This window comes from Pelophylax lessonae, assembly GCF_965119305.1.
Source record: "Pelophylax lessonae genome assembly, chromosome: 1".
Taxonomy (NCBI): Eukaryota; Metazoa; Chordata; class Amphibia; order Anura; family Ranidae; genus Pelophylax; species Pelophylax lessonae.
Window position 1 is genome coordinate 187,051,599 of NC_138768.1, and position 22,595 is coordinate 187,074,193.

A 22,595-nucleotide genomic window follows, 5' to 3' on the forward strand; every position below is an offset into this window, starting at 1 on the left:
GATCAGTGCTAAATAATATGTACTGTTGCTGTATAAATGACACTGGCAGGGAAGGGGTTAATACTGGGGGTGATCAAGGTAATAAGTGTGAGCCTAAATTGTGCTTACTAACTGTGGGGGGCTCTGTGGCAGGCACACAGAGATCGGTGTTTCAGCTTAGCTGAGACACACGGTTTCATTGTGCCTGTCCGACAGGAGAGCCGCCTGCCTTGTTTACATAGGCAGGCGGCTCTCCTGTCAATTTCCCTGAAGATTGCGGGAGGCCAGCAGCTCCTACCACGGTCTGGCTCTGGCTGTGTCTAATCACAGCGGAAGCGTGGCTCCAGCAGCACGCGTGCGCCGCCGAGTGCACATAATGTAGATCTATGTGATTATGCACAGTCGAACCGCCTTGCCGCAGTAAATCTGTGTGTGTGTGTGGTTTTATTGTGGTTTTATTCCTTATGTTGTGGTTAGCCTTACCTTGCAATGATGAGCTCACATGTTATGGTTGCAGTTTTTAGTGATATGTGTGTGTGTGTGTGTGTGTGTGTGTATATGTATATATATATATATATATATATATATATATATATATATATATATATAATATATATACATATATATATATACACAGTGGAAATAAAAATTCTACACACCCCTCTTAAACTGTCAGGTTTCTGTGATATAAAAAAATAAGACGAAGATAAATCATTTCAGAACTTTTTCCACCTTTTTAATGTGACCTATAAACTGAACAACAAACTGAAATATTTTAGGTGGAGGGAAGTAAAAATATATAAACAAAAATAGTATGGTTGCATAAGTGTGAACACCCTTAAACTAATACTTTGTTGAAGCACCTTTTGATATTATTACAGCACTCAGTCATTTTGGGTATGAGTCTATCAGCATGGCACATCTTGACTTGGCAATATTTCCTCACTCTTCTTTGCAAAAACACTCCAAATCTGACAGATCTCCTGTGCACAGCCCTCTTCAGATCACCCCACAGATTTTAATCAGATTCAGGTCTGGGCTCTGGCTGGGCCATTGCAAAACTTTATTCTTCATCTGGTGAAGCCATTCCTTTGTTGATTTGAATGTATGGTTTGGGTCGTTGTCATGCTGAAATATGAAGTGTCTCTTCATGTTCAGATTTCTAGCAGAAGCCTGAAGGTTTTGTGCCAATATTGACTGGTATTTGGAACTGTTCATAATTCCCTCTACCTTGACTAAGGCCCCTGTTCTAGCTGAAGAAAAACAGCCTGAAAGCATGATGCTGCCACCATCATGCTTCACTGTGGGTATGGTGTTCTTTTGGTGATGTGCAGTGTTGTTTTTGTGCCAAACATTTTGGAATTATGGGCAAAAAGTTCAACCTTGGTTTTATCAGACATAACACATTTTCCCAAATGCTTTTAGGAGACTTCAGATGTGTTTTTGCAAAATTTAGCCGGGCTTGGATGTTTTTCTTCGTAATAAAAGGCTTCAGTCTTGCCAATCGACCCCATAGCCCAGACATTTGAAGAATACGGGAGGTTGTTGTCACATGTACCACACAGCCAGTACTCACAAGATATTTCTGCAGCTCCTTTAATGATGCTTTAGGCCTCTTGACAGCCTCCCTGACCAGTTTTCTTCTCATCTTTTCATCAATTTTGGGGTGACGTCCAGTTCTTGGCAATGTCACTGTTGGGCCATATTTTCTCCACTTGATGATGATTGTCTTCACGGTTTTCTATGGTATATCTAATGCCTTGGAAATTCTTTTGTACCCCTCTCCTGACTGATACCTTTTAACAATGAGATTCCTCTGATGCTTTGGAAGCTCTCTGCGGACCATGGCTTTTTCTGTAGGATGCCACCAAGAAAATGTCATAAAAGACCTACTAGAACAGCTGAACTTTATTTGGGGTTAATCAGAGGCCCTTGAAATGATGGCAGGTGTGTACTGACTCCTATTTAACATGAATTTGAATGCGATTGCTTAATTCTGAATGCAGCTACATCCCCGGTTATAAGAAGGTGTGCACACTTATGCAACCACATTATTTTAGTTTTTTGTTTTTACTCCCCCCTCCCCAAAGGATTTCAGTTTTTTTTTCAATTCAGTTGTACAGTTTATAGGTCACATTAAAGGTGAAAAAGAAAAGGTTCTGAAATTATTTATCACAGAAACCTGACATTTTAACAGGTGTGTAGACTTTATATATCAAATGTATGTGTGTATATATATATATATATATATATATATATATATATATATATATATTGTGTGTTTGTGTGCGTCTGTATTACAGTGCTGCTCTGAAATAAAAGTGTAAATCACCCCTTCTCAAAAACAAAATCTCCAAGTGCTGTGTGTAGCACCCGAACCAACAATATCAAACCTATATGTTACAATGCTCCCTGTACATGTATTCATTCACCTAGCTTGTCTCTAGTTTCTAAAGGGACAGGGAACTAATTTTTTTTGGGTCACATTGGTGGGACTTACTAAATCTGGAGCGTGCAAAATCTGGTGCAGCTCTGCATAGAAACCAATAAGCTTCAAGTTTTTTATAGAATTGAACAAGCTGACGTTAGAAGCTGATTGGCTATCCTACAGAGCTGCACCAGCTTCTGAGTGCTCCAGTTTTACTAAATCTTGCCCACAGTGTCCAGTGCATGTCTTGTGAAAAACACAAGGTGCAGGTAGGAAGGTTTATAATAAATTTAAGAGTATACAGTGCATTGCGAAAGTATTCGGCCCCCTTGAACTTTTTGACCTTTTGCCACATTTCAGGCTTCAAACATAAAGATATAAAACTGTAATTTTTGTGAAGAATCAACAACAAGTGGGACAAAATCATGAAGTGGAACAACATTTATTGGATATTTCAAACTTTGTTAACAAATAAAAAACTGAAAAATTGGGCGTGCAAAATTATTTAGCCCCTTTACCTTCAGTGCAGCAAACTCTCTCCAGAAGTTCAGTGAGGATCTCTGAATGATCCAATGTTGACCTAAATGACTAATGATGATAAATAGAATCCATCTGTGTGTAATCAAGTCTAAATGCACCTGCACTGTGATAGTCTCAGAGGTCCGTTTAAAGCGCAGAGAGCATCATGAAGAACAAGGAACACACCAGGCAGGTCCGAGATACTGTTGTGGAGAAGTTTAAAGCCGGATTTGGATACAAAAAGATTTCCCAAGCTTTAAACATTCCAAGGAGCACTGTGCAAGCGATAATATTGAAATGAAAGGAGTATCGGACCACTGCAAATCTACGAAGACCTGGCCGTCCCTCTAAACTTTTAGCTCATACAAGGAGAAGACTGATCAGAGATGCAGCCAAGAGGCCCATGATCACTCTGGATGAACTGCAGAGATCTACAGCTGAGGTGGGAGACTCTGTCCATAGGACAACAATCAGTCGTATACTGCACAAATCTGGAAGAGTGGCAAGAAGAAAGCCATTTCTTAAAGATATCCATAGAAAGTGTTGTTTAAAGTTTGCCACAAGCCACCTGGGAGACACACCAAACATGTGGAAGAAGGTGCTCTGGTCAGATGAAACCAAAATCGAACTTTTTGTCAACAATGCAAAACGTTATGTTTGGCGTAAAAGCAACACAGCTCATCACCCTGAACACACCATCCCCACTGTCAAACATGGTGGTGGCAGCATCATGGTTTGGGCCTGCTTTTCTTCAGCTGGTTAAAATTGATGGGAAGATGGATGGAGCCAAATACAGGACCATTCTGGAAGAAATCCTGATGGAGTCTGCAAAAGGCCTGAGACTGGGACGGAGATTTGTCTTCCAACAAGACAATGATCCAAAACATAAAGCAAAATCTACAATGAAATGGTTCACAAATAAACATATATCCAGGTGTTAGAATGGCCAATTAAAAGTCCAGACCTGAATCCAATCGAGAATCTGTGGAAAGAACTGAAAACTGCTGTTCACAAAGGCTCACTGAGCTCGAGCTGTTTTGCAAGGAGGAATGGGCAAAAATGTCAGTCTCTCGATGTGCAAAACTGATAGAGACATATCCCAAGCGACTTACAGCTGTAATCGCAGCAAAAGGTGGCGCTACAAAGTATTAACTTAAGGGGGCTGAATAATTTTGCACTCCCAATTTTTCAGTTTTTTATTTGTTAAAGTTTGAAATATTCAAAAAATTTCGTTCCACTTCATGATTGTGTCCCACTTGTTGTTGATTCTTCACAAAAAATTACAGTTTTATATCTTTATGTTTGAAGCCTGAAATGTGGCAAAAGGTTGAAAAGTTCAAGGGGGCCGAATACTTTCGCAATGCACTGTATATGCTTTTTAGCTTTGAGTTGAGGGTGGTAAGTAAAGGTATCTATTATTTTTCAAACTGCAATGCATTGCTTTACTGGTTTAGTTTAAAAGATAACATGGAGGCATTGAGAGGCTAGAAGTGGTCGCTTGACTTTAAGCTGAACTGTTGATTAATGACCATTCTTTGACCTTGTGAAACTAATTAATTTATAATGATTGTGATCAGAATATGCTCTTATCTGGTAACAAATGATTGTAATGTATTTTTGTTTGATAATGAATCTGTTTTATTACTTTATTTTCCCTTTTGCTAAGTTAATCCACATTTATTTGTTTAGTTTCTCTTGTAAATGTTTGCCAAATAAATTAATTATGTGTGAATGAACATTCAAATAAAATGCTAATTTTGTCATAATACCAAATGTTTATTTTTCAGTCTTACAAAAACCTATAGTTCTGTTTTTCTTGTTAAAGTTTTTTATTAAAAGAGAAGTGCAGGTTTTCATAAAACAAATATTCATACTTGCCTAGATAGGTAGATATCTGCAGCATCCGACCCCGCTGTCTCTGCACTGAGAGCGTTCAAAGGCCATCGATCACTTGGTTCTCTGGTCCGTTCTGAGCACAAAGCATCAGACTGACAGTCACCGCTCTGTGCTCTGCTCTACCCATCCAGCACTCACTGGAGTGCTTGACTGTGGAGGGGACGGGAGCAGCTGGCACAGCTCTCAGTAGTGCGCTGAGAGGCTGATCCAGCTACCAGTTGGGTATCTGGGCGGATCCCTTCCTGACAGTCCTCAGCCTCCTGGTACCTTTGGTAATCTGAGAATGTGATATTGCCCCCCTTACTTTTTTCAATACTGTGCTCTGTGCAGCTAATTTTCAGAGCCCAGTGTTGTTAGGGTGATGCAATGTTCACATGCAAAGTACTGTGTAAATTTTGATTTTCTTACAAATTATAAATGTACACAGCAGAGTCTGGGGACTGTGCAGTGGATTAGGTTGCTGCAGAAACATGGATGATGGTAAGTACAGATGCTTAATTAACCTTTAAAGTACAGGTTACTTTAAGGGCACTCTTTGTCAGTGATAGATTATTGCTGGTGTATGCTGGTTAGAAACTTGCACCTGTTGAACAAATGTTGCGATACATCTTCCCAAGGCCAGCAGATTCACAATAGCCTCTCTTGTTGAGGGGTCACTGTTTAACACAGAGTTAAATTGTCTAGTGACAATTAAATTGTGCTTTGCAGAAGACATAATTACAGAAACCTCAGGCATATCACAAATGACTTCAAGGCCATCTGCAATCACTTACTAATGCTATGCCATTGGATATCATTCCAAGCTGTTTGTCATTGCCTGCACAAGATCACCAATTAAAAACTCCTCAACAATTAGAAGAATCGTTATATCATATATCAAAGGCACACAAGACAAAGTCAATGAGCTTTTGAAACAATTCTGTTGAAGCAATATGTTAGGCCTGTAATGGATATCTGCTTAGTACTGCTTAACACATGAAGACCGGCTGATTCCTTCCCAAGGACTGGAGTTGAGAAACGTAGTTATTTGGTTCCCGTCCAAGTTTTTGTTTTGCCTGTCAGTTTGTATTTTGGGAATCATGAAGACGTACGTGTATAATTGTGGTGCTGAAGTCTCTAAAAATATCTTCTTAGAATAGATGCCGTCATTTCCTATGGGTATTATTGAGCGTAAATGAGGGCTTATTCTGTCGCTTTTCTGTCTACTTGTCAATCAATGGCATACCGACATGCCACTTTTTATTTTTCACTGTCCATCTTGTCATCTCTCACACTCTCATAGATTGAAAAAATATAGAGAAACTTAGTCACAAATGTGCCTGTTCTAAAGATTTACTGTTGTCACCATCGCAGATCCATTTCCAAACAGCGTAGCAAAGCTCTATTTATAAACGTTATACCAGTGCGGAACAATACGGCATAGTTTTTACTCTTTTCAGGCAATTATAATGACTATTGCCTACACATAATACACACACATGCAGAGATATATTATTTTTCTTGTTCAGTAATTTTTTCTAATTAACAATTTTCAAAGTATCCAGCATAAAAGAAAAGACTGAAGAATCGTAACATTTTACCAATAGTGTCATTGATGAAGACAAAACAGTGGAGTATGAATATGCATAAAGCACCTCAATATAGTTACAGATTTTACAATATGAGAATATTCTGACAATAAAATATGAAGATTTAAAAGGTTTGGGGTTATTGTTAGAAATGATATAATTAAAGGGTTAGAAGTGGGACAGAAGGAGGGTATCCTGGGGTCACAGGTGGGATATAAGTCCTGGTAGTATGAAATGTCCACTGCATTTAGAGATCAAGTAGGTGGCAGTTAAAATTCCTTGGTAGATAGTGATTTGTGGATCTCGAGTTTCCTTGAATTTGGGCATGGTGTCCAATAGTTTTGCCATAGTTTGGAAATCAATGACTGTGTTTCTGATAATATTTATCAGTTTTACCTGTTTTTCTCATTATGTTATTATTTCTAAAGATGTGTACAGTAGGGTATTCAATGCAACTGCATCCGATTTTAACCATATTATAAACCATTACAGGCACTTAGATTTTCCTGGATTCTTTATGCTATCTGTAGTGTATTGCATATTCATTAAATACCAACGCCAACAAAATGTTGTATTTTTTTACCCTTTGACGGAGTATGGAAAGATTAGAACTTTGGTTAGGATGTTATTGTTGTTTTGGTAGCCATTGGGGAGATTTTCTCTCACTTTTTCTGTGCTCCATGGCGTGACAGGCATAAAAAAGCATGCAAGCCTAGGTCAGATATTTATTGCTGTCAGTGATCCCTATTGGTGATATGGCCTTACTTTCTATTTGGACACAAGAACAGGACATGAGAGAAAGTCTCCCAAGCAGGGTGCAAAAAGAGGTCAGATATTTATTGCTGTCAATGATCCCCATTGGTGAGATGGCCTTAATTTTCTATTTTGACAAAAGAACAGGACATGAGATAAAAAAACATCTCCCCAGCTGGGTGCAAACCTAGGTCAGATATTTGCGGTCAGTGATGCCCATTGGTGAGATGCCCTTACTTTCTATTGGGACACAAGAACAGGCTATGAGATAAAATCTCCCAAGCAGGGTGCAAATATAGGTAAGATACAGTATTTATTGGTGCCATTAACCCTCATTGGTGAGATTGCCCTTACCTTTATTGGGACACAAGAACAAGCCATGACCTAAAATCTCACAAGTAGGGTACAAAAATAGGTCAGTTATTCATTGCTTTCAGTGATCCACGTTGGTGAGATGCCCTTACTTTCTATTTGGACATTTAAAACAGGAGATGAGAGAAAATTTCTACAGCAGGGTGCAAGCCTAGGTCAGATATTGATTGCTGTCCGTGATCCCCATTGGTGAGATGCCCTTACTTTCCATTTGGACACAAGAAAAGGAAGTGAAATATAATTTCCCCAGCAGAAATATAGCTGGGAATTTTTTTTATTAAATTACTTACTGTAAAACTCATAGTCTATATTAAGATTTAGCTATTTTGTGTATGAAACATCAAAGCAATACTCTGGATCACTTGTGTAGATTGCGAGGATTTTAGCAAACTATATTAAAAGGCTTTAAAATGGATCTTCATTGCGTTCACTTTCGTCTGAGCACCACAAACCAAAAACACAATTAAATTCATTGTTAATGTTTCAAGCACACTCCCCCCCCATCCATCTATGATTTATTTTGTTGAGAAATCACTTTGAAATAAAAACCCCTAGCATTTCTGGTCGTGGACATCTTGAGTAAGGGCAAATGATTCAGGTAGCATTTACCATCTGTCCTTAGCTCAAGCATGCATGCAGGAGAGTGTTTTTAGCTGAGAAAACCCCTCCTCTTCTGAAGACTCCTGGGGTGTATGACATCATCTACCTAGACAAGAAACCAGGAAGTAACTAAAATGTAAAGAAAAGTTTAAAACAAGTAAATAACATCTATTTTCCTATCTGTTTACTAATGCTAGCAGTATAAGGAATACAAATAATCAATGTTGATTAACCACTTTACCACTAGAGCATTTTGCTGTCTTACGTCTGGGCCACTTTTTGCGATTCGGCGCTGTGCGACTTTAACTGACAATTGCGCGGTCATGCGACACCGTACCCAAACGAAATTTTAAATTTTTGGCCAATTTGTTTTCTGCTACCTATGTTTGGTAAAAAAAATCGCAATAAGCGTATTTTGATTGGTTTGCGCAAAAGTTATTGCGTTTACTAACAAAGGGAAAGATTTATGTCATTTTTGGTGTTTTTTTTTTTTTTAACGAGTAATGGTGGCGATCTGCGATTTTTTTTTTGCGGGACTGCGACATTGCGGCGGACGGATCGGACCCTTGACTGACATTTTTGACACTTTTGGGGGTACCAGTGACATTACTGCAGTAATCAGTGCTATAAATATGCACTGTTACTGTAAAAATGACACTGGCAGGGAAGGGGTTAATTTTATTGGAGAGGGAGGGGTTAATGTATGCCTGGTGCTTACTGACGTGTGGGGGGGGAGGTGACTGTGTGAGACAGGGACAGATCGGATGTCCAGCTATGCTGAACACTCCGATCTGTCACTCCCTGTCACTGAGGAGATCCGCCCGCTCTGTTTACACAGGGGGGGGGATCTCCAAACTGGATTCCCCGACGATCGGGGCAGAGCAGCGGCGATCGCCGCCGCTCCTCCCCTGGCCCGACTCCCGCTGTGAATGAAAACAGGGGGAGGAGTCTGGCGACGTAGGTCTACGTCGTCAGACGGGATCGTGCCACTTTGCCGCAGTAGTACTCTAGTACATAGCGGTAAAGTGGTTAAGAGAGTGACGTTTATACTTTAAGCATACTAAGTGCGCTTCCTGAACTCTTTTACAATGAAATTGAAGCCTCCATGTCTGGTTTTATATTTCTTTAACCGCTTTACGACCGCCCGCTGCAGGTATACTGCGGCAGGCAGCCGCTCCTGGGCAAACCGATGTAGCTATACGTCAGTCGCGCGCAGGAGACTAGGGGGCAAGCGCGCGCCGCCAGGGACGCGTTCCTGCCCCCGCTCGTCAGCGGGGAAGCCGATGCAGCGGGCAAGCGGCTCCCATTGCCGCCTGACACCCACGATCTTTCCCCGCTGAGAGAGAAGGACGTACAGCTGTTGTAAACACAGCTGACCATTCTTCTCCCTGGAATGATCATAGAGCCCCTGTGATCCTTCTATATAGGAACACAGGTCTCTATGGTCATTTCACAAGCCAGCCCCCCCCCCCCACAGTTAGAATCACTCCCCTAGGTTCACATTTAACCCCTTGATCACCCACACTGTTAACCCCTTCGCTGCCAATGTCATTATTGCAGTAAAGTAACAGTGCATATTTTTACCACTGATTACTGTAGTAATGTCACTGGTCCCCCCAAAAGTGTCAAAAATGTCAGTCAGGGGTATAATCTATCCACCGCAATGTCGCAGTCCTGCAAAAAATCGCAGATGGCCGCCAATACTAGTAAAAAAAATAAAAATGACATAAATCTTTCCTGTAGTTAGTAGACATAATAACTTTATCAAAATACTCTTATTGCAATTTTTTTTACCAAAAATATGTAGCAGAAAACAAATTGGCCTAAAATGTTAAAAAATTTAGATTTTAAATTTTTTTTGGGGAATGTTATATAGCAAAATGTGAAAAATATTTGTTTTTTTTTTTTTTCAGAATTGTCGCATTTGTTTGTTTATAGCGCAAAAAATAAAAATCGTACAGGTGATCAAATACCACCAAAAGAAAGCTCTATTTGTGGGGAAAAAAGAACATCAAGTTTATTTAGGAACAGCGTTGCACAACCACGCAATTGTCCGGTAAAGTAACGCAGTGCCGAATCACAAAATATGGCCTGGTCATTAAGGGGCAAATCCTTCCGATCCAGAAGTGGTTAAAATGAATGCTAATATTATCAGACATTTATGCTTATTGACCATTTTGACAGTATTTGTCATGATTTTCCAAGTGAATAATCATAACCTACATAGGCAGCATACAGAGACCAGCAGGATGCTGACCTGCTGAGATGCTCTCATGGGTAACTAATCTAAAAGCACGGTGAGCCCATATACGAAAGCATAAAGCCGTTGTTTGTGTAGATACACACATTTAGGTTTTCTTCAGCTGCTCTCCTATTTTATGTATTTTATTCTGTGCCATTACGCTGTCCTCTTCACAAAGCCAGCTTACCTCATTTAGGTAATATGATGAAAGTGATTGCCAAGAATACTGACACAGATGGCAGGGAAAAGGGATACTTTATAATGATATCCTCACTTCACCAAAACTGCTGTTTGACTTTATCTGTGCAAGCTCAAAAGCACATCGAATAAGAAACTATTGCCTTTTTGTGTTTTGTTGTCTAGCTGGAGACAACTGCCTGGCAGCTCAACCTCCAGATGGCTCAATCCACCCAAGCAAAAATGAAGTCTCCCCAGGCTGTGCTAGAACTTGGAGTTAGCACCGAAGACACAAAGGTAGGCAGACACATCTGCTACTGAGCACTTCCATTCTTTCCTCCAGAAAACTTGTGAAATCAGGCCTTTATCTGAAAATTGAAGTTTTAACCCCCTCCGCTCCCTGTCCAGAGAAAGGGGTTAAATAGGTGACACGGTAGATGATTATTTTGCGTTTTTGTTTTTTATTAACCATGTTGGGATAACGTATAAAAGCAATTCCGTTCTAAAATGGCCTCTTGAGTTATTCTGTACTGAAAGTTTGCAGTCAAGTCAATAAGAGCTGGCTGTTGTCTTGAAACAAGGGATATAAGTGGATAAAGTGAATTGAAATACCCTCTGGTCTTATTGTTACCCCGCGTGCGTCAAGGGATTTAGATTGTCTTGCTCTGTAAATTACACACATGCCAAGCTGGATTTCATGCTTTTGTTTCAGTGAAAGACATTTATCTGTCCTCATTTAATGACTCTTTACAGAAACACGTGATTTAAAGGAATATATGCCAAGAGGCACTTTATTGTTGTTAGCACATTTTCTGCAGTATGTAGCTAGCTGGAGTTAAAAAAAAAAAAAAATTAAGAGCAGTTTATACAGTTTTAAGTGTTTAAACGGGTCAATTATAAGTCACATTATTAATAGAAAGTATAGCAAAATACCTGGTATAGCATAAATGCTGGTTAAGAACCAGCTAGACTGCCTTGTCTCCTGTCTGTGGCTCTGTTCTCCCCATACCTGCCCATACCTAGCCTGCCAGTTGACGTCTGTGATGTGCATTAATTGTTTGTAAACCCAAACACTAAATTATCCATAAAATAATATTTACATGGTAATGCAATTTCAAAAGTTATTTTCAATCTTTCTAAATTTGCAGCTTTTACTATAATACTTGGTGATCCTGCTATGAAGGTCCTTGTGCAGGAGTTTCCTGTTATAACGTAACAATACTCTTATTCACCAATGTAAGCAGCCTCCATAGAAACTCTAACTGCCACTCCTCCAACTGGAAATCGCCCTGCATTCCAAACCCTGGAAGTTTGGGCCAAATGTAACGTCAAAGCGGTGAACGTAGAACTAGTCGAGCATGTTGCCTCGACTAGTTGGAAGCTACCTGAAGATGCTGTTAATGAAACTAGTGGAGGTTCCACGCTTGCCGTCCCTTTCGGTTTCGCTTTGACGTCACGTCCGGCCCAAAGTTCCAGGGTTTGAATGCACACTAATCTCTTGTTGGAGGAGTGGCAGTGAGACTTTCAATAGAGGCTGTTTACATTGGTGCCGAGTCTGAGCATCTGTACAAGTGAGTGTGAATTTTTATAGTTATGTTTTATCTGGCTAAATAAAATACTACATTATAGTATCTTTTTGGTTGTTTGATGGTGTGGTTGTTCCTGGATCGATGATCGAGAATAGCTTATGATCCCAGAAGAACCATTGAAGAGTGGAGTGATTGATTTGGATAATACCTTAGCTCATTATACAGCGCTTGTTGACCTTTATTTATTTAGAGGTCACTGGATTGGTGGTGAGTGCACACTTCTTATTGTGAGTAGTTGACCATGCCTCTGCATAGCATGTGTTGAAACAGGCACTTGTGATAAAAAGAAAATTCCGCGCGAATGGATCTGATTAATTGATTGGCTGCAGCCTACCCCAAAAATATAGTAAAACTATATCAGGATAGTGGGAAACTGATAGGGTAATTGGCGCTGCCAATATTTGTAAAAAAATATATATGTACGAGGGAGTAGTGTATCTCGCAAATACTGGGTAAATATAGATGATGAATATATAATACCAATGGTATAGATTATGGTCCTTATAAATACCCAATGATTCTGATATTATGCCACAGTATGTATCCTAGCCAACAATTGATAAACTTATAGCACTAGTAAATAGTTAATATCCAATAAATAGTTAATATCCAATAAATAAGGTGAAATAACATAAATAAATAAACTGTGAACAGTGCCTGAAAGCAATAGATATAATACAATTAATAAGAGATATGTGAGTCTAAAATAAATAATTAAAGTGACTCGTGTAATAAATAATGTAGACACTAGGTGGCAGTGCTGGTAAAAAATAACAAGTGTGGATATCCGAGTAAAACAATTATTAAGTGATAAAACGTGCCAAGTGGTGTATTAATATCAAGAGTAAATATCGAAAAAATCTCCCAATATGATGACATAATGGATATCCGGGTGAAGATAAATATATAAAAAATGTTCTGAAAAGTTATAAATATTGTGCCAAGTGAAATAAAAAGTGTTTGGGATCTCTAAAAACACTTATAGGGATTCCAAGAATAAATAAATAGTATCTAGTGAATTAAATAAATATGCACAAAGAATTAAATAGTCCGTAATAAATATAAAGTGAAAAAAGTCCAAAGATTTTGATCAATATAGTGATCTTCCAAAAATGTGCAGCAATATAGTGATATAAAGTGCCAGAAGAAATTTCTTGGATGGAGGGGGTGCTTCCCAGTGATGGATCAGGATGTGGGTGCCGGGTGAGGGATTCCGTGCTCCCCTTCCTATATAGCCCGCACTCACCAGAGAGCGGTACCCCTACAGGGCACTTGTACTTCCACACGGAAAGCCTGTGTGACAGGGTGACCGTGTAGAAAGATAATTGGCAGATTGGAACAATGCGTTGTCACCCTATAACAGGAAGTGCCTACACAATAATCCTCATGGCAGAATTTACAGGTATTATTTTATTGAAAGCTGCAGAACTGTAAATATTGAAAATTACATTTCAAATTGGTTTTACCTTCTAAAGCTTATTAGAAATGTTAATGATTGGGTTCATGTATGCTTTCATATTTCTCATCCTTCTGTAAGTCATTATGCCTCAGACTTTGCTTCTCCCTAGCCCAAGTGTACACTAGTGGGAGGAGAATGTATCCGCGATCTGTTTTATGAAGGCTCCAATTGAAAAGGCCAGGCATTCTAAAGTGCCATTTATGCTCTATAAGGCATTTGCCTATGCTTTGTGATGTTTACCTAAATAAATGTATTGCTGTAAGGGAAATAAGCAGATTGATGTATACACAAGCATTGGTACATGCTTGGTAGCTTCCATCATCCCGGTGCATTTAGTATACTGTATACAGCTCTGTGCTTTTTTTGTCTGACATTGCACTATTGTTTCATGCAGCTTGTGTGTGGCAATCTCTGCCAATTAGGGGTTATTCTGCATGTGTATGCCACAGATAAGGCATTTGTCATACCTCCTGTGGCTAAACTTGGGTGAGATAAAGTCTAACCAAAACTAAATTTGCCATTTCAGAGGAGTAGGAGGTTAACATTCCCTAACCTAACCTTTTACCTCCCATGATGTTTCATATATGCTCACGTAGAATCCACTAGTATTTACTTTAAAGAGGAACTCGGGATTAGGCCAAAGAAAACCATTAGTACACCCCCTACACAAAACACTAAACGGTTCATAAAATTGTGAAAATCCTTACCATTTAGGTAAAAAGTCTACCTGAATTTTCATGACCTCATCTCTGTAATTCAAAAGATAACAACATCTGTTCTGTCAAAGAGAGCAGCAGAGATTACATCATATCCTCTCCCTGCAGTAAAAGGAAACTACAGTTCCCATCAACCATAGGGGATTGTAGTGAATGCGGGTGGGTACACTAGGCCCGTACTTGTTAAATGTGTCTGAGAGTCTCGGTCCACCCACCACTGCAAGTGGGGCTGAATTACATCGCTGCTTCCTGGAAAAAGAACTACTGAATTGATGTGCCAAGACCAGTGGCTGGGGGAAGAGGAGGCATAGCAGCCACCAGTCTTACCAAAGACAATTAAAGTGGTTTTACAGTAGACCTCAGTCATGAAATGGAAACAAAGCACATATATCTGTAGTGTTTACTTGTCTGCCCCCAAAGCTCTAAGTTTAATTTCTGTCTGGTTCCTCTTTTATCAGCACGTGTCACTTCTGACACGTTTTCCTGACCCTTGATATAAATTTGTAACGCAGCCTGTTTATTCAGAACACGACTCCGCATCCTTTCTGTGCCATGTGTGAGGAGGGAGGAGGGGGAGGGGGGTGTCCCTTTCTTCCAATCAGCTCTCACACACTGTACAAGAGCTCTAACTGCAGCTCCCCATCCCCTCCTCTCTGCTCCTGACAGATAAAGAAGGATTTTATCTAAATTCAGCATTTTTGAACAAATGTAGAGAAGAGTAGACTGCAGATAAACAAGTAAAACTTGTGTAAGAGGAGTATCATCTGAAGCTATTCACTTCACTGGGTATATGAGAGGGTTTGCAACCACTTTAACGGTTTTATTTGAAAATGAATAGGCTATTTCAGAGCTACCTGATTGAACTGGAAGATGGATGACATATTCATTGAAAGTAGGAAATCAGCAACAAGAAGTTTTTGCCCGGAGTTCTGCTTTAACTTACCTGGGGGCCAGTACCTCCTGAAGAGAGGTGTTCATACCAAATACAATATTTCAATTTGTGACTCACTTTTGCTTTGTCTGGCAACCTTTTGATACTTTAGTGAAAATCCTGTAACAGAACTGAAGGGGATGGAGTAGCAAGGCTGCTGAGAAGAGTCACACAATCCTATATACTGTTTATACTGGAAGAGCCTATATAGATTGGCATCCTTCTTCATTTGTGGCCTGGAGAACATCAACACAAAATACAGTCCTGTCTGATGGGTTGGTGACTGTAGATTCTGAATTTTCCTGCGCAGTCTTCTGTGACTCTTCCTTCTGCTGTCTGTAGGATTTTGACTGGAAAACTTGAGCACATAAAATATGCATTAAGTACAAAATGCAGATTTCTAATGTAGTTTTCTCCACCAGCCAAGCCGAGAGGAATGACCCAAATTCTCCAGTGTTCTGTCCCTGTGCTGTCTGTGGATTACACAAACACACTCCATTGAAGGTTAGGAATACAGCTTCCAGTTTACAAGCCAACTGATTCCCCCCAATGCGAAATGCTTACTTGTGCTATGATAAGTGTGTAGATTTATTCTAAGAAGAAATTTGGTTTTTGCTGCCTTATTTTGGAGTCCTCTGGCTTTCCGAACTTACATGTGCATAAATAGCAAGGGCGTATTATTTACATAGAATTCGGAGGCCAGTCAGTCCTTTATAGGAAAATGGAAACTAGAAACTTTCTCCCACTGACAACAAAAATGACTGAAAGATATAAGGAGCTAGTGGTCAATTCTAGATGTATTGGCTTGCTCTTGCTGATGAATGGAATATTGAATGTTTATTGCTCTATATTTGCCAGTTTTCTTAAAGTCTCCTTAAAGTGGTTGTAAATTCAGAAGGTTTTTTTTTTTTATCTTAATGCATTCTATGCATTAAGATAAAAAGTCTTCTGTGTGCAGCAGCCATCCCGGCACCCCCTAATTCTTACCTGATCCCCATCTTTATTAGGTTGTCGTCCACAAGTGCCTCGGCCGTCAGGGACTTTATCTCCTGATTGGCTGGGACCAAGCAGCAGCGTCATTGGCTCCCACTGCTGTCAATGAAAGTCAGTTAGCCAATTAGGAGAGAGAGGGGCGGGGCTAAACTAGGCTCCTTGTCTGAATGGACACATGGAATTGCAGCTTGACTTAGAGCCCCCATAGCAAGCTGCTAGCTGTGGGTTCACTTAACAGGAGGGGGGAGGGCAGAAGAGCCAAAGGAGGGACCAGAGAAGAGGAGGATCTGGGCTGCTCTGTGCAAATCCACTGCACAGGGCAGGTGAGTATAACATGTTGTTATTTTTATAGAAAAAACCTAAGATTTTACAATCACTTTAAAGCGGTAGTATACTAATTTTTTTGACTTTTACCTACAGGTAAGCCTATATATAATAAGGCTTACCTGTAGGTACAATAAAAATCTCCTAAACCTGCACAGTTTAGGAGATATTTGCCCTGCATGCAGTCGCTGACGCTATCGGCGCATGTGTTCTGAAGGTCCAGCGGACCTTCAGAGTTCCATGCCGGGCACTTGCTGGGAAGAGACGCCGAGGGAGCATGTCAGCTCCCACAGCTGTATCCGGGGGTCCCTGTCGAGGCTTCGTTTTAAGGTAAGTATTTCATAATGAGCTAGGAGCTAGTATGTGATGCATACTAGCTCATTATGCCTTTGTCTTGCTGGGTTTGTCATTTTTTTTTTTTTCAGTATACAACCGCTTTAAGTCATTTGTTGCATTAGGTTGGTGGTCCTCACAATACTCAACAATGCCTCTAGTGCTCTTGCTTTACTGCTGCTTATCTGGACAAAATAGTATGATATCGCTAGGAAAATGGTTCAGTTCCCAACTATAATCTACTTGGTTGCCAAAAGAAGTGATTTCACTTTTCCTTCTGTCATGTTTTTATAATTCAGCCCCGAGCGTCTTTTGAGCACATCTGAGAATCTTTGAGTATTTTTCTTTTTTATTTTCTGTAGTAAGCGTTCCTGGCACTAGTACAGGTATAGTAATTCATATTAGTCATAAGAAGGAGCTTCATTATCCATACACATACAGTACTGTACAAATTGTAACAATATGGAATCTCTTGGCAGAAGGCGTGCTGAGCAGACTGCATTGAACCATCATTCATTCTTTGCTTAACATATTTTAACATTTGTTTCTAACACATCCTTTAATTATTATCTGACTTTAACCGGGTCACAGTTTTGTTTGGAGGATAAGTTGCTAGTATCAATCTCCGAGACTCTTTCCAGCTGCAGACTCGTTCGGTTTCTCAGTGTTAAGCCAACAGGATTGGGAGAAGATTAGTGGGGAAAGATAAAGAGTGGACACAATCTTGGGAATATCACAGGATCCTTGGCTTATTGAACGATGCAATATTGTAAATTCTAATGTCCTTGTCAGTTGTAACCGGATAAAAAGGAAACTGATGGAGGATGAATTGATCACTAACAGTGACTGTAGACTAATGGAGCTTTATAAAAGGTACTATTATGAGGAAAGAGTGGTAGAAGGACACGGGCTCATAGGACAGACAGTTAGGAGGGTTTTTCTTGATAATATGGCTTTTTCTTCAGTATTCTAGATCTGCTTGCAGCATTTCCTGTAGTGACCTGTTCACACCAGAAGATCTCTGATGTGGTGATTGAATCTCTACTACTTTAATAATGCAGGTATAAGCATCCTACAAACCAATTAGAACTTGGAAGTAAAGCAGGTAAAATAAGTATTAAACACATCACCATTTTTCTAGATAAATATGTTTCTAAAGGTGCTATTGACATAAAATTTTCACCGCATGTTGGTAACAACCCATGCAATCCGTATATATATAAAGAAACCAAAATAAATACGTTCAGAAATTAAGTTATGTGTAATAAAATGGAATGACACAGGGTAAAAGTATTGAACATGCTAACTGAAATGTATTTAAAGTGGAGTTCCACCCAAAAGTGGAACCGCCACTTTAAGTACTCCTGACCCCCTTACTTGGCATGTCATTTTTTTTGGGAAGTGGCAGGTACCTTTTTTTGACAGGTACCTTCTCCCACTTCCGCTCAGGCCTCCTAGGCGGCTCGAGCGGAAGTTCTCCTCTCCCCCTCCCTCCCTGCAATTGCCTGACCATTCAGGATGAGCAGTGCGGCTCGCGCATGCACAGTGCTCATCTGGCTGTGAAGCTGCAAGCTGTCACAGTCAGGTGCCCACACTAGTGATGCCGGCGCCGCCTAGAGGAGAGGGAGAGGAGTGAGGCTTGGAGCAGCCGCATCCCTGGACAGGTGGGTGTGTGTTTATTAAAAGTCAGCAGCTACACTTTTTGTAGCTGCTGACTTTTAATAATCACAGAAACGGCTGGAACTCTGCTGTAATACTTCCTTCAAAATCCTTTGTTGGTAATGACAGCTTCAAGACGCCTCCTGTATTGAGAAACTAGTCACATGGATTGAAATAAGAGAATATATGTAAATACAAGCAATATGTAGATACAAAAAATTCTAGTAGCGCAAAAAAGAATGATAAGCTCACTCCCCAATCACATTCACTGAAAACTTGTAAAGACTGTAGACATAAATATAAAAAATATATATATAAAAAATAGTCCCAGCATGAATCAGTCCACCAAAGCAGCGTTGAAAAACATATGACAAATAGCGATATTCACACTGATGTATCCCTTGAAAGATCCTAATCGGTGCAGAAATAAAGGATCACCTTGACCACCACCACTGTGCTCTGAAGGGGGGAAGGTAATGCACACTCACCGACTTCACTGGCCCAGTGATTCTCACCACTGAGCAAACAAGCCACAATACAGCCACTACCACTCGGGCTTCCGGATTGGGACCAATCAGACCAATGACAGGCTCTGCTACATCCACTTGGGGTTCCGGGATGGGGCCGATAATGGGCTCAATCAAGTAAATGGACATGCAAGGGAAGGAAGGAATAGAGCTCCACTAGTGTGATAACGTATAATACTGGCTTTATTCCAAAATACACAATACATCACACTCACATGACATCAGTTGAATATTCGCATGACCGGAGGTGTATACCCATCGGGACCCGTATCCTGACTCCACGCCGCGGATCGCGCCTTCCGGGTGCTCACTCTCCTCGTACACTCTGACTTGGTTACGCCGCCTGGCCACGCCCTAGTCACATGGATTGCCCAGTTGTGATTTTGGCCCATTCGTCCACATAAACAGTCTTCAAATCTTGAAGGTTTTGTGGGCTTCATCTATGAACTCTTCTCTTTAGATCTTTCCATAGATTTTCAGGTGAATGGCTGGGTCATTCTAGCAGCTTTATTTTCTTTCTTTGAAAGCAGTTGCGAGTTTACTTTGCTTTGCTTTCATTCTTACTTGTTTTTACTATGAATTATATTGGCCAGGCAACGTACTGACACCTTTGCTGCCATAGTGCTATGGGCTGGGTGTTCAGTGTGCCCTGTGCCTTGAAGAAGGGGTGGGCTCCCTTCAGGTTCATCTGCCCTACACCTGCCCATCTAAATGCATGTGCTTCCATTGTTGGAGACTCACAGAAAATGGGGTGCCTTGCCGGGGCTCTGTGGCTTACGCATGTATTTGCAAATGTGTGCAACTAAACGCTTGTTTTTAATGCATACTGTTGGACAGGTCAGTTCGGTTGGTCGCAGGCTGGTCGGTAAGTTGAGCTTGGAAATGTCTTTGTTTTTTTCATGAGTTGCCTTTCCAATGCTCCTTGCTGCAGTGACCTGTTACAGGTGAGGGCGATGACCACTTGTTTGTACTATGCCTGGAAGGCAGCCCACGCCTCCTTAAAGGTTCAGGACACCACCAGAAACCTAGCACAGTGTAGTGGTACTTTAAGGCATCTTATGTGACCCTGGGTCAATAAAGCAAGCTAAGCAAAAATGGCTACTGACCTAATTTATAACTAACTTTTAAAATGAGGTGGACATGGAAGACCGTGTACTTTTTTTGGCTAGCTGGTAAGCGTGCTTGAAATTTTTTTTTTCTGCTTATCCTGTGCAAAGTCCTTCCATGTGCACCTTACTTTAACCACTTTACGTCTGCCTGCAGTAATATTACGTTATCATCTGACGACGTAGTACTACGTCGTCAGACACTCCCCCTGTATTCAGTCACAGCGGGATTCGGGCCAGGGGAGGAGCAGCGGCGATCGCCGCTGCTCTTCCCCGATCGTCGGGGATCTAGTGTGGAGATCCGCCTGCTTGTGTAAACACAAGCGGGCGGATCTCCTAAGTGACAGGCAGGGTCAGATTGCAGGGTTCAGCATAGCTGAACCCTGGATCTGTCCTTGTGTCACATAGTCACCTCCCCCCACACACGTTAGTAAGCACCAGGCATACATTAACCCCTCCCTCTCCAATAAAATTAACCCCTTCCCTGCCAGTGTAATTTTTACAGTAACAGTGCATATATATAGCACTGATTACTGCAGTAATGTCACTGGTACCCCCAAAAGTGTCAAAAATGTCAGTCAAGGGTCCCATCTGTCCGTCGCAATGTCGCAGTCCCGAAAAAAAAAATCGCAGATCGCCGCCATTACGCGTTAAAAAAAAAACCCACCAAAAATGACAGAAATCTTTCCCTTTGTTAGTAAACGCAATAACTTTTGTGCAAACCAATCAAAATACGCTTATTGTGAATTTTTTTTACCAAACATAGGTAGCAGAAAACAAATTGGCCGAAAAAGATTTTTACATTTTTTTGGGGGAATTTCATATAAAAAAATGTGAAAAATATTGTTGTTTTTTCAAAATTTACGCTCTTTTTTTTGTTTATAAAGCAAAAAGTAAAAATTGCACAGGTGATCAAATACCACCAAAACAAAGCTCTGTTTGTGGGAAAAACATTTCGTTTGGGTATGGCGTTGCACAACCGCGCAATTGTCAGTTAAAGTCGCACAGCGCCGAATCGCAAAAAGTGGCCCAGACGTAAGACAGCAAAATCCTCTGGTGGTAAAGTGGTTAAAAGCTAGTAATAAAGTTAGGTGGTTCTAATTTTATTTAGTTTGGAGGTGGTCCTATTGGCTGAACCTGACAAATTCAAACTGATGGTGGCCCGGTTGATACCATCTGGCTCAGCACGTAAGTTCAAAAAGCCGAGCCCTGTGTGGCTAGCATAAGGTTGGAGACTTCTGAAAAGAATATCTTCAAACACATTTTCATGTCTAGTAATAATTTGCATTTAAATACATGTTTGTTCAAGAAAAACAACAAAAAAATAACTTGCACTAAAAATAGCAGCGTGAATAATGGAGGTTTTCAAAACCCAAGAAAGAAAGCCGGTTTGGAGCATCCTGTTATTCTGCACAGCTATGCAACGAGCTGTGGAAACGTTTTCATCCCCGTGTTTTTCACACATATAGTCCGGGCAGTCACATGTGATTAATTTTAGCAATAAAACAGATTTTGTTTTGCTTGTTTTTTCCTGCCGTGCTGTTTTCTGTTTCGTGTAGATAGTAACAAAAAACACAAATGATATTCTTCAATTATAAACACAAAAGCAATCCAAATGCAAGATGATGGTATGTCAGAGAAAATGTTATTCCTGTGATTGACATCAAGATAAATCCCATTTAAAACGCTTTGGCTTATATGCACAAGCAGATGTGCTGTGTTGAGTTCAGCTTATCTATAAATCTGTCATGAAGTAACCAGCACTATTTATTGTTTTGGAGAATATTCAAGCCCCATTGTACAGTTTGATAGTTTAATTGCAGTTTGAGGACTTGGAAAGGTTATGTCATAGTCTTCTTTTTTTTCTCCACTCGCCTAGTGAGTACAGTACATGATGACCTTGTGCAGAAGGGAAAAATAAAGGCTGTGTCATGCATCATTGGGTAGAAGTGTCCCTAGGCACAGGACATTGGAAATTATTTATCATTCCAAGGGCTCTTTGGTCATCAGCACTGTTCATGGCAATCTAGCTCTTGACAGTGTAGCTTCTGCTGTCTCTAGTGGTTACTATAGCCTTAACATTCAGTTTTTTTGCATATTAAAGAGAATACATTTGCAATATGTTCAGGATGTAAAATGCTATTTTAATTGGGTAAATATTATTATTTACATATTTCCAGCCAGGAGGTGGCGTTTTTGGAACCTTTTCATATGTATACACAGTCCAACTCTGGGCTCAGCTCTTCCACCAGTAGATCACCCCCATCGTCCCATAAGACCCTCCAACTCCAGAGATAAGACTATAATCCTTCCACTTTATAAAACTCTGGTCCGACCGCATCTGGAGTATTCTGTCCAGTTCTGGTCGCCAGTCCTCAGGAGGGATGTGTTGGAGCTGGAGAGAGTCCAGAGAAGGGCAACTAA

At 40.4% G+C, this 22,595-nt stretch overlaps 1 protein-coding gene across 1 annotated transcript in view; it reads left to right on the top strand.

Moving 5' to 3' along the window:
- Positions 1-22,595, top strand: part of COMMD10 (COMM domain containing 10) — a 659,501-nt gene that overhangs the window by 86,764 nt on the left and 550,142 nt on the right. The window contains exon 5 of the mRNA XM_082243016.1: positions 10,721-10,831. Coding sequence (XP_082099142.1) covers positions 10,721-10,831 — 111 coding nt within the window. The remainder of the gene's footprint in view (positions 1-10,720; positions 10,832-22,595) is intronic.